Source organism: Macaca fascicularis, chromosome 16, assembly GCF_037993035.2.
Source record: "Macaca fascicularis isolate 582-1 chromosome 16, T2T-MFA8v1.1".
In the NCBI taxonomy this organism is placed as follows: Eukaryota; Metazoa; Chordata; class Mammalia; order Primates; family Cercopithecidae; genus Macaca; species Macaca fascicularis.
Genome location: NC_088390.1, coordinates 752627 through 765434, shown reverse-complemented (window position 1 = coordinate 765434; position 12808 = coordinate 752627). Strand labels below are relative to the sequence as shown.

The 12808-nt window shown below is 47.8% G+C and overlaps 1 protein-coding gene across 7 annotated transcripts in view; it reads left to right on the top strand.

Annotated features, from left to right (window-relative positions):
• Positions 1-12808, top strand: part of VPS53 (VPS53 subunit of GARP complex) — a 168772-nt gene that overhangs the window by 65167 nt on the left and 90797 nt on the right. For all 7 annotated transcript variants that reach the window (XR_012425080.1, XR_012425079.1, XM_015437417.4 and 4 more), the window contains 3 exons: positions 5770-5848; positions 9822-9965; positions 10738-10880. Coding sequence is in view for 5 of the 7 variants with exons in the window: in XM_015437417.4 (XP_015292903.2) it covers positions 5770-5848; positions 9822-9965; positions 10738-10880 (366 nt within the window). In the remaining 2 variants the exon portion in view is untranslated. The remainder of the gene's footprint in view (positions 1-5769; positions 5849-9821; positions 9966-10737; positions 10881-12808) is intronic.

The window sequence follows — 12808 nt, the reverse complement described above, 5'->3', positions numbered from 1 at the left end:
TTTGACTTGCATTTCTCTAATGGGCTTTTTAGTTTGATGTAGTCACACTTGTTTCTTTTTGCTTTTGCTGCCTGTACTTTTGGTGGGCTCTTCGCTTTTCAACACTTTTCCAGAGAGATAGTTTTAAAAATTTGAAGGAACTTTGTATTGACTGTTATAATCACATTCCCTTAAAAATAGAAAATCCAACATTCTATGAATATATTTCAGCGCTCCAAACGTTCATTATCACGTAGGGTTGCTGCAAACACAGGAGGATTTACTTTTAGTTCATTTCACAATCTCTGTTTGCAATAATTTTGTGTAGATTAATACAGAATATGTGCTATTAAGTAACACTAAAAAGGCTGGACCTGGTGGCTCACACCTGTAATCGCAGCACTTTGGGAGGCTGAGAGGCTGAGACAGGCAGATCGCTTGAGCTCCGGAGTTCGAGACCAGCCTAGGCAACATGGTGAAACCCTGTGTCTACCAAAAATACAAAAAGTGAGCCGGTATCATGGTGTGTGCCTGTGGTTCTGGTTACTCGGGAGGCTGCAGTGGGAGAATCACTTGATCTCCGGAAGTGGAGGCGGCAGTGAGCCGAGACTGTGCCACTGCACTGCAGCCTGGGCAAGAGAGCAGACTCGTCTCAGGAAAAAAAAAAAAAAAAAAAGTCACACTAAAAAGAGCCAAGAGGAGACAGCTTCTTATTTTCAGTGCTTGACTAGAATTGTTTTTTTAAGAGGTACTGAAAGTTTGAGAAAAGTCCAGACTTCTTATTTTTAGCATCCTTTCTGGTGAATTTTCTTCCCTTATGTTTACGTGGTGGTGGTAGAACCATCTGGAAATGATAGGAACAGCTATTTATTGTGAGGGGCGGGAGATGGCAGGCAGGTTACTACCCTCTGCATTGCTTCCGTTTCTCGAATTTACTGTCTTGCTGTCTGTAAATTGTAGAAGTCATGTGAAAAGTTGTGTTCTGAAATCTTTGCCTGCACGTTTGAAATGGAAGTTCATGAGCCTTGATTCAAGCATAGCTGATTCTTCCAACTACCCTTCTGGCAAATGCTTCCATGCTTGCTGTAGCGTTGAAGGAAAGAGTTTTTTCTTTAGTGTCTTTACATTTCAAATCCTCCTGGCCTAAGCATGCCCATGACAGTGAATGTTTCTAGTCATCAGTCAGTATTTCCCAACAATGAACGGAAGATTCTTACATTCTCTTGAAAACCGTGAAACTCTTGAACTAAAATATATTTTTCACAGCCATTTCTAACCTCTTATAACTGTGAGAAAGGCTTAGCAGGTCTCATGGTGGAGTGAAAAAAGAACGCAACCTGGAAATGGACAGGCCTGCCCAGCTCATGATTTCTGAATGACTAGGAAATCAGTTGGTGCAGTGGCTCACGCCTGTAATCCTAGCACTTTGGGAGGCTGAAGTGGGCAGATCGCTTGAGCCCAGGAGTTTGAGACCAGCCTGGGCAACATGGCAAAACTCCATCTCTACAAAAAATACAAGAATTAGCTGTGCATGGAGGTGCACACCTATAGTCCCAGCTACTCAGGAGGCTGAGAGAAGGATCACTTGACCCCGGGAGGTTGAGGTTGCAGCGAGCCACGAATGTACCACTGTACTCCAGTCTGAAGAGAAAGGAATGACTAGGAAATCTTGATAGTTCAGCACATATATCTGCTTTGCTGACGGTTATCAGTAGAGCTACCTCTTTATAGTAGGAACTTTTCACGGTTAGAAGAGGAAGGAGTTTAAAGGAATGAGGCCAAAGATACATTCTTTCAAGTCTGTTGACTTCTTTCTAGAATCCTATTTAAGCAATTGATTATGAAGACTGCAATTCACATCTCACCCTGAAAGTGCATGGGATTGAGGTTTGGGTCTGTAGATACCATCAGTGATGTCTCTGAGGGAATGGGTGCTCTTTCATCTGAATCATTGATAGCCACTTCAAAAACTGCTGTTGGTAGAGGCCGGGCGCGGTGGCTCATGCCTGTAATCCCAGCACTTTGGGAGGCCGAGGCTGGCAGATCACCTGAGGTCAGGAGTTCGAGACCAGCCTGGCCAACATGGTGAAACCCCATCTCTACTAAAAATACAAAAAATTAGCCAGGCGTGGTGGCAGGCGCCTGTAATCCCAGCTACTCGGGAGGCTGATGCAGGAGAATCACTTGACCCAGGAGGTGGAGGTTGCAGTGAGCCGAGATTACACCATTGCACTCCAGCCTGGGGGACAAGAGCAAGACTTCGTCTCAAAAAAAAAAAAAAAGAAAAGGAAAAAACCTGCTGTTGGAAACATTGACGTTTATATGCAGAAGTGTATCCTTCTGCTTCAGGATTAAGCACACATCTAACCTGTAGCCACCTGTGAAGCCAGTCAGCACCGTAAGATGGGTGTTGTGGAATAATCGGCACTGGAGAGGACATGGAATCATCTAGTATGGGCCGCTCGGCCCACCCTCTTATTTCACAGCTATTCGAAGTTGTGACCCACAGAGAGGAAGTGACATGATTATGCGGCTCACTAGTCACATAGCCAGGTCTTGCCCATCTCAGGAGGTGACTTTGAAAATGAAGAACTTGGCAAGGAGGTCTACACATCAGAGGCTGGTCATTTTCCCTCTTTTTTGTCTCTGGTGATAACACGTGCTGTTACAGGCTGTGGTTCTCCTCAGAGGCTGGTCATTTTCCCTCTTTTTTGTCTCTGGTGATACCAAGTGCTGTCACAGGCTGTGGTTCTCCTTTCTGCCGCCTCAGTTTCAGAGTCACCAAGAATATGGAGTAGGGAGTAGTTCGGGCCAGAGGCAGAGCCGGGCCCACCAGTGTCACTGAGATGGTCAGTGGTCCTGAGACTGTGACTGTGGGTGCTCTGGCCAGTGGTGGCACTTCCCCTGTGAAGAGAACTCCTTCCTCTTCTAACCATGAAAAGCGCCTGTAAGTTCCCTGTGGCTTAGGAGGGAACTGGTGCTGTCTGTGTGCTTCCAAGGAGGAGGTAGGAACACAGGGTCCGCGCCTCTGGAAGCTGTCTTGTGACCTGGCACCACAGGAGGCTGTGTGCTGCCTCATGACGTGAGAATCACGAGAAGCTCCGAAGTACAATTTTATTCTTTTCTCTCATGTCACAGTTCACACGCAAGGAATGTCTCCCATTGTCTATTGGACAGCTCTAGGTGTATGGCCCTGATTCTGATCTGGAGGTGGGGGCTATTCCAGTAATAGCCTCATCTGGATCATTTCTGGCCCCCTTGAAAACTGACTCAAAAGGCTACAAAGCCACCTCTAAGAGTGATTTTAAAAGTTTTGAAGATAGTGGAAAAACCTTGGAAGGTATTTGGAATAAGGTGTAATTATAACCATGCCACAGAAAACACAGACTGTTTTGGGTCACGCCTATCCCCTCATTTGAAAAGAAGATCTCAGCAGGTTGCCAGACACTCCTTAGCAGCCAAAGACATTGTGGTTTTGAGCTGTTGGCTATTTCTAGAAACTTCATAAAGTTGATTCTGAAGGAGCAGGGTGGAGACCAAGAATGGAAGTGTGCTCTTTTAAGGCATTTTTGGCAACCAGACGGTATTTGCCTCAGGCTCAGGAAGTCCAGCAGGGCCCGAGAGTCTTGCTCCACTCTAGCTCTGCTAGGCTGGCTGGTGCAAGGTGGCCGCCAACATCAGGCAGCCGGTGGGGGATGCAGAGAGTGTGATCGATTGTGGGGTGTGATCAAATGCAGGGTGTGATCGATTGTGGGGCGTGATTGATTGTGGGGCGTGATTGATTGTGGGGGCGTGATTGATGGCGGGGGCGTGATCGATGGCGGGGGCACGATTGATGGCGGGGGCACGATCAATTGTGGGGGCGTGATCGATTGGGGTGCGTGATCGATGGCGGGGGCGTGATCGATGGTGGGGGCACTGTCGATGGCGGGGGCACGATCGATTGTGGGGGCGTGATCGATTGGGGTGCGTGATCGATGGCGGGGGCGTGATCGATTGGGGTGCGTGATCGATGGCGGGGGCGTGATCGATGGTGGGGGCGTGATCGATGGCGGGGGCACGATTGATGGCGGGGGCACGATCGATTGTGGGGGCGTGATCGATTGGGGTGTGTGATCGATGGTGGGGGTGTGATCGATTGGGGTGCGTGATCGATGGGGGCGTGATCGACTGTGGGGGCGTGATCGATTGTGGGGGCGTGATCGATTGTGGGGGTGTGATCGATGGCGGGGCGTGATCGATGGCGGGGGCGTGACTTGATCGCGGGGCGCGATCCACAGCTGCTTTCCGTCCTAGCCGCTTCTCCTTTCTGCCCTTGCATTCAAGTCCACACGTGGTTCTTGAGCTCCTAGTACACTCGCAGCCACTGTTGAGTACCGGCCTCCCCTTTCTAACTGGTTTTCCTTGCTGTTCCATTTTCATATTCACAAACTTCTGAACTTAAATCATCAGTCAGTGGCCCTCACTTTCCTTTAGCAGTTCATTTTGTCACTTATATCTTTTTGTTTTTACTATAGAAGACATTCTCTTTATTCATTTGTTTAAAAACTTATGAGCTTGTTGGTTTCTGGATTAACAAGAAACCCAAAACACTACAACTACATGGATGGAACTGGACTTGATGTGAGATGAAATCAGCCAGACCCAGGAAGACAAACTCCTCACGTCCTCACTCGTATGTGGGAGCTGAACATTTTCAGAGCTGAACTCATGGAGATAGAGAGTAGAACGATGGGTCCCAGAGGCTGGGAAGCGTAGCAGGGAGGTGGGGAGAAAGTGGGACGGCTAATGGGTACAAAAATAGAGTTAGAATGATCAGATCTAGTGTTTGGTAGAACAGTGGGGCGACTACAGTTAATAATTTATTGTATATTTAAAAATGACTAAAAGATTGGAATTGGAATGTTCCTGACACAGAGAAGTAACAACTTGGGGTGGTGGATACCCCAGTTACCCTGATTTGATCATTATACATCATATGCCTGTGTCAAAACTTCACAGGTACCCTATAAATGTATCTATAATGATTATATACCCATAATAACTTTTTACAAAACACCCTGAAACACCGTGGAGCCCTCTTCCCATTCTGCACTCCAGGAGCAGGACAGCGGTTATGCCAGTAATCCAAAAGGGATTTATTTGTTGTTGTTTGTTAGTGTTTTGTTTGAGAGCCAAGGTCTCGCTCTGTCACCCAGGCTGGAGTGCTGTGGTGTGATCATAGCTCTGTGTATCCTCAAAGTCCTGGGCTCCAGAGATCCTCCCGCCACGGCCTCCCGAGTACAGGTGTGTGCCGCCACACCTGGGTAGTTTTTATTTTAGTTTGTTTTTTTGTAGAGACTGGATCTCTCTAATGTTGCCCAGGCTGGTCTTGAAATCCTGGCCTCAAGCGACCCTCTCACGTCAGCCTCCCGCACGCTGGGATTCCAGACGTGAGCCACTGTGCCTGACTAGATTTATATTTGATGCGGATGTGATTCTGTAACATTTTCCCACAGCACAACTACCCCCCAGTGGAACTGTGTAAAGATTAACACATACGACCTCAAGGAAAGGGTTGGCCTAGAAGAATTTTGGGGATGTAGAAGATTCACCCTGAGAATACCTTGGGTGCCTAGGTCCTGCTCGTCAACCTGCCACTTAACTAGTGTGTGACCTCTCACCTCGTGGACGTCCCTGGACCCTTCCTGGCCTTTCTGGGAAGACTTCAGCCCTTTTGACCCTGTGGGTCGGTGTGTAGTGACGTAAGGATATTATGCCAGGTGATGATGTGTTCTCTCTTCCTCGCAGAGTGAAGGCTGCGCAGACTGAGTTAGGACAGCAAATCCTGGCCGATTTTGAAGAAGCGTTTCCTTCCCAGGGCACCAAGGTACTGCTCTGCGTTTCCCTGTCTTTAGAGATGACCGGCATCCTTGCCGAGCTTATGCCCACCCCGGTCACCACGCGGTTGTCATTCCCGTCGTGCCCGCTGGCAGCTGCAGATCCGTCTGCTGCAGGCTCAGGGTAACGAGACCATCCTGGATTTTAAATGTCCCAAGGTGGTGGCAGTTCCTCCTCTGTTTCCTTCCAGCCTCAGAAAGGGAGGATTTGTTTGGGCTTAATTTAATGTAGGTCAAACCTTCTATCTTGTCTGCCCTGTCAATTCCTTTTTTCTCATAGCTGTATTTTAAAAAAATCCTCATGCCGCAGTGTTTTTAGGATTGTTACGTAACTTACTGGTTTTGGTTTGGTGAAAAGACAACTGGGCGGAGCACCCACCGGCTTATGTGACTCTCGGAGTGACACAGTGAGGAGCCTCCCTGTTACCGGCCATAAGCCTGCTCTTCGGAATTAATGCCCTTGAGCGCTCTGGTAGCAGAGCTGTTTGTGTTGTGTCTGCAAAGCCCACAGCATTTCACGTGGGAGCTGCTGGTTGCACTTCTCATGTAACAAGCTTTCTCCCGCTCGGCGGTCATCCTGCTTGGGGAACTGCTTTTAGCTCCACCCTTCCAACTGCAGCAGATGCCATCTTTATACCTAGCGTGTGTCGGACAGGAAAGAACCATACAAGCCCTTTTCTCTATTATTTGAGCTATTTCAAGAGAAAGAATTGTTCAAGGCAGGAGCATACTGAAGCATTCAGGGGCAAGGAGCCTGACCCTGCTCTGTGGGTGGAGATGGGGACATTACTGATCCAAGGAACATTTCCGGCGTCTGCTCTGTAATTCAATAACTGGAAATACCTTAATTCTTTTTTCTTTGTGTTCCATAAAAGAAACATAGGAAGTAATTGGGAGTAGCGGCCCCAGCTTTTGCCCATCACTTTCTATAGGAATTCCGCTCCTGATTTTAATGTCTTCACATTTTATGGCTGTCTGCTAGTAATCAGATGCTTATTTGTAAAGCACTTTTCTTGGAGAACCTGATATTCCTTAGTCATCTGATGTAACTGCAGGGAGGGAGTAGATATTAGAAAGCCATTAGTCCTATTTATCACATGAGGAAAATGAAGGCCAAAGAAGTAAAAAAAGATTGTAGGGATATTCGCTCATGAGAAGCACTGGGCGCTTCTTAGGACAAGGTTAGCTTCACGTGTACTCAGCTGCCCATTTTAGGGTTTTTTTTTTTTTGATGGAGTTTCACTCTTTGGCCCAGGCTGGAGTGCAATGGTGCCATCTCAGCCCACTGCAACCTCCACCCCCTGGGTTCAAGCAGTTCTCCTGACTCAGCCTCCCAGGTAGCTGGGATTACAGGCACCTGCCACCATGCCTGGCTAATTTTGTATTTTTAGTAGAGACGGGGTTTCTGCGTGTTGGCCAGGCTGGTCTCGAACTCCCAACCTCAGGTAATCCGCCTGCCTCAGCCTCCCAAAGTGCTGGGATTACAGGCGTGAGCCACCGTGCCCGGCCACCCATTTCAGTTTCTAGAAATTTCAGGAAGATGTGGATGAAGCCCATCTTTATTATTTAGAAGAGACCTACTTTATATATTTTTTCCCAGATACCACTGGGCAGATGAAATTAAAATGGTTCTGACAGCATACCTCCTTTTTCTCTCACGTAGTGACTTCTTGTTTGTGTGTGTGGTTTTGTTTTTGTTTTTGTTTTCTTTTTTTGAGATAGAGTCTTGGAGTCTCACTCTGTCGCCCAGGCTGGAGTGCAGTGGCGCGATCTCGGCTCACTGCCAGCTCCGCCTTCCAGGTTCACGCCATTCTGTTGCCTCCGACTCCCGAGTAGCTGGGACTACAGGTGCTCGCCACCATGCCCGGCTAATTTTTTGTATTTCTTTTTAGTAGAGACGGGGTTTCACCGTGTTAACCTGGATGGGTCTCAATATCCAGACCTCATGATCTACCCGCCTCAGCCTCCCAAAGTGCTGGGATTACAGGCGTGAGCCACTGCACCTGACATCGTTTTCTTTTTTCCTTTTTAAAGACTATGGACTTCTTTTTTGTTTTGTTTTGTTTTTTTGTTTGTTTGTTTGTTTTTTGTTTGTTTTTTTGAGACGGAGTCTTGCTCTGTCGCCCAGGCTGGAGTGCAGTGGCCGGATCTCAGCTCACTGCAAGCTCCGCCTCCCGGGTTCACGCCATTCTCCTGCCTCAGCCTCCCGAGTAGCTGGGACTACAGGCGCCCGCCACCTCGCCCGGCTAGTTTTTTGTATTTTTTTTTTTAGTAGAGACGGAGTTTCACCAGGTTAGCCAGGATGGTCTCGATCTCCTGACCTCATGATCCGCCCGTCTCGGCCTCCCAAAGTGCTGGGATTACAGGCTTGAGCCACCGCGCCCAGCCGGACTTCTTTTAAAGGCCCTGTGTTACTATTTCTATTTCACAAACGGGAATTAAGATTTTAAAAAATAAATGGGAATTAAGATTTAAAAAAATTTTTCCAACGCAACCTAGTAAACTCTTTGTAAATGAAAAATCTGAACACGCAAACCCGTAGGTTTTGGCCTCTGTGACTTCTCTATGGGGTCACTTTCATCCTGAAGCGAGAATTGAGAAGTTAGGGTGTTCAGCGGATGACATAAAAGCCACTCAGCATGGAGTAAGTCAACATTTTAACAATTTAGGTCTCAGGCAGCTTATATCACACTTTAGAAGCAGTGGAACTTCAGTTGAGATGGATGGAATTGGAAAGAGTTGACAAAAAATAAAATAAAGATTTAGAAGAACCTTACTCATCACCTAGAGTCGATTGTTTTTCCGGTGAGGCCGAGTAAGTGTGTCGAAGCTGCATGCACGGCTCTTTAGCCAAGCCAGGAGTAGATTCCAAGTGTTCTTTTCAGTGTAGTCTACTTAGTTGGCACGTTCACTCAGTGACCAGTCTGAGCAAAACTTGGGTCACAAAGACCTTCCCATCATGACGTGTCAGTCCAGCCCCCGTTACCTTTCCAGTGTTCATTCAGGCCAGTATCACAGGGTTTTCTCTTTGGCTGCCTTTCTAGGTGGTTCACTATCGTGGAGCACGTGTCATGGCTTGGAACCTGGTTTTATGTGTTAAAGGCGACCACACTATTTGGCAAAAACATAGCACTTTAAGAACAGGAATCCCAGAGATTGGAGTCAGGGAAAAGTGGCACATGTGGAGAGAGGCCAGTGGCATCCCCACTCTGAGGAGAGAGGCCGGTGACATCCCCACTCTTGGGAGAGAGGCCGGTGACATCCCCACTCTGAGGAGAGAGGCCGGTGGCATCCCCACTCTGAGGAGAGAGGCCGGTGACATTCCCACTCTTGGGAGAGAGGCCGGTGACATCCCCACTCTGAGGAGAGAGGCCGGTGGCATCCCCACTCTGAGGAGAGAGGCCGGTGACATCCCCACTCTGAGGAGAGAGGCCGGTGACATTCCCACTCTTGGGAGAGAGGCCGGTGACATCCCCACTCTGAGGAGAGAGGCCGGTGGCATCCCCACTCTGAGGAGAGAGGCCAGTGGCATCCCGACTCTTGGGAGAGAGGCCGGTGACATCCCCACTCTGAGGAGAGAGGCCGGTGGCATCCCCACTCCTCGTCCTCTTCAGTGGTGTCTTCTGACGTCAGCGACCAGTGGTGTTGGAACTTTTAGGTCTCTTTTAGTTATGATTTGCAGAAAGTCCAATTTCCCATGATCGTTACTGCCTGTTTCCCAAAAGATCTCATTGCAGATTCACAGGGTAGTTTCCGTGTCTCCTGCTGTAAGACGAGTGTGAGGATTGCGTCCTCGAGGAACGACAGGTAACTGATGGCTCCATCCACAGTGGAAAGAACGAGCGTAAGGGAGCAGGAGAAGACTCACTGTGCGTAGAGACAAGAAGTAGCGGCTGTGAGAATCCATGAGGTTTAGAGGTGGTTTCTGGCTTTTAATCTGGTACATGTTGTTTGTTTTACCAGAGACCCGGAGGACCCAGCAATGTTCTACGAGATGCATGTCTGGTTGCTAATATTCTAGACCCCAGGATCAAACAGGAAATCATCAAAAAGTTCATTAAACAGCATTTGTCAGAGTATCTAGTACTTTTTCAAGAAAACCAAGATGTAAGTATTGACCAAATGAGATCAGATGTAACCTTTGAATTTTATTGAAAAATGAATGCTGTCAAGCCTGCTGATTTAGACTTCCTTTTAGTGTGACTGTCTTCCAGTGTTGATTGTTGAGCTGTGAGTCCTAGGGGCTGACTTTATAGTTCTTAAGTCTTTTGAGGTCCCTGACCCTTTGGAGAAATTCAGAAACATGCACCTGTGCATAAAATTCTGCTTATAGTTTCTGGAAATGTATAGACCCCTGAAGGCCAATCATGGACCCCAGGTTAAAAACCTCTGGATTTTTTTTTTTTTTTTTTTTTTTGTGAGACAGAGTTTTGCTCTTGTTGCCCAGGCTGGAATGCAGTGGTGCGATCTCAGCTCACTGCAACCTCCGCCTCCTGGGTTCAAGCGATTCTCCTGCCTCCCCCTCCCAAGCAGCTGGGATTACAGGCGCCCGTCACACCTGGCTGATTTTTGTATTTTTTAGTAGGGACGGGGTTTCTCCATGTTGGTCAGGCTGGTCTCGAACTCCTGACCTCAGGTGATCCGCCCGCCCTGGCCTCCCAAAGTGCTGGAATTGTAAGCCTGCATCACTGTGCCGAGCCAAAAACCTCTGGATTTTTAAGTAAAAGATCAAGTAAAAAACGTGGCCTAGATTCTTTAAAACCATGAGAAATACGGAGGTTGGTTGCATTTTGCTTGGCTCTGTGTTTTTGCTTGTTTCCTTAAACTGCCAGTTCTACTTCTAACCACTGGGGTGGTTTTTGATCTTCACCTTCACCAGGTTGCCTGGCTGGACAAAATCGACAGACGCTACGCCTGGATAAAACGCCAGCTTGTGGACTATGAGGAGAAATACGGCCGCATGTTTCCACGTGAGTGGTGCATGGCTGAGAGGATTGCGGTGGAGTTTTGCCACGTGACAAGGTAGGTGCCAGTTCTCTACTGGTTTTGTTGTTCGTCGAAGTTTCACCGTCAGTTCCCCAGTCTCTAGCGGTTCCACGTTGTCCTGTGGATTTGGTGCCACCTCCAGACCTCACCAGATGATTGATGCCATCCTCGTATCCAACGGTGGCCCCACCGGCTGCTCCCTCTGCCCCCGTCTTTGCTCTGGGACTTTCCTTGGTGTAGTTCTTGCCTCAAGCAGTCTCTACCTTCTCCACCAACTCAAGGCTTGTCAACCAGCTTGACTTACAGCGATTCCTCTACCCCACGTTTTCCCCAGTCGATACCGCGTGTGTCAGTGTGCTGTGTGTGTCCCATCATCGTTTTTATTTTCTGACTTGCTAGATAGATAGTTCCATAGAGACAGGGCAGTATCTACTTTAATGACATAGCAGACACTGAGGAAACTTGTGTTGAGTGAGTTTCCCACTCCCAGTACGGTGTGTGTAGCCTCTGGATAGTTAGAGCTTTTATTTTGAGACAGAGTCTCACTCTGTCACCTAGGCTGGGGTGCTGCAGTGGTACAGTCCCAGCTCACTGCAACCTCCGTTTACTGGGTTCAAGTGATTCTCATGCCTCAGTCTCCCAGGTAGCAATGATTACAGGTATGTGTAACCACACCTGGCTAAGTTTTGTATTTTTAGTAGAGACGGGGTTTCACCATGTTGGCCAGGCTGGTCTTGCAGTCCTGACCTCAGGTGATCTGCCCGCCCATCTCGGCCTCCCAAAGTGCTGGGATTACAGGCATGAGCCACTACACCTGGCCTGCATCTGAGCTTTCCAAGCATTTTAAAGACCTTCTTTCATTCATCCTGTCTACATTATCCATGTGTGTAGCCCAAGGACAGATAGTCTGTTTATATTAAAAAAACTAAAGCCCAGGAAGGTTAAATCAGTATATCTATGACAAAGCTAAAGCCAGAGTCAGACTTTTTTTTTTTTTTTGAGACGGGGTCTCACTCTGTCACCCAGACTGGAGTGTAGTGGTGTGATCACGCCTCACAGCAGCCTTAACCTCCCAGGCTCAAGTGATTCTCCCACCTCAGCCTCCGGAGTAGCTGAGATCGCAGGTGTGTGCCACCACACCGGCTAATTTTTGTGTGTGTATTTTTTGTAGAGACAAGAGTTTGCTATGTTGTTCAGGCTGGTCTTGAACTCCTTTTAATTCTTTGTTTGCAGCTACACTACAACAGTGTTGGTAACTGGTTCGTATTAGTTATGTATTTTTCCGCAGTGGTGCACAGTTATATCTAATGCCAGGTGAAAAAGAGAAAAAAAAGCCCATATCTAAGCATAACTCAGCCACCTTCCCAGAATTCATGGTGGTCTTTTTGTTAAAATCATGGAAGATATAGTCAAATTGCGTTGTTTTAAACACATCGTGGGGGACAAGTGTTTTAAGGGATATTGGCTTTTCTTAAAATAGATTTCATTTTTTAGAGCAATTTGAGGTTCCCAGCAGAATTGAGCAGAAGATACAGAGAGTTCCCAGGTGCTCCCTGCCCCATGTGCATAGTCTCCCCATGGTCAGCACCTTCCACCAGAGGGGTATATTTGTCACAGCTGATGAAGCTACACGAACACATCATCATCACCCAGGGTGATAGTCCATAGTTCATGGTAGTATTCACACTTGGTGTTCATTCTGTGTGGCTTTTTTGTTGTTGTTTTAAGAGATGGGAGTCTTGCGGTGTTGCCCAGGCTGGAGTACAGTGGCTATTCACAGGCATGGTGATAGCACACCCCAGCCTTGAACTCCTGGGCTCAGGCAGCCCTCCTGCTTCAGCCATCCAAGTAGCTGCAAGTGCAGGTGCTCTCAGCTCCATTCTATGTGGCTGTTGTTCTAAGAAACACGTTGGGCCAAGCTTAGTGGTTTATGCCTAGCACTTTGGGAGGCCAAGGCAGGTGGA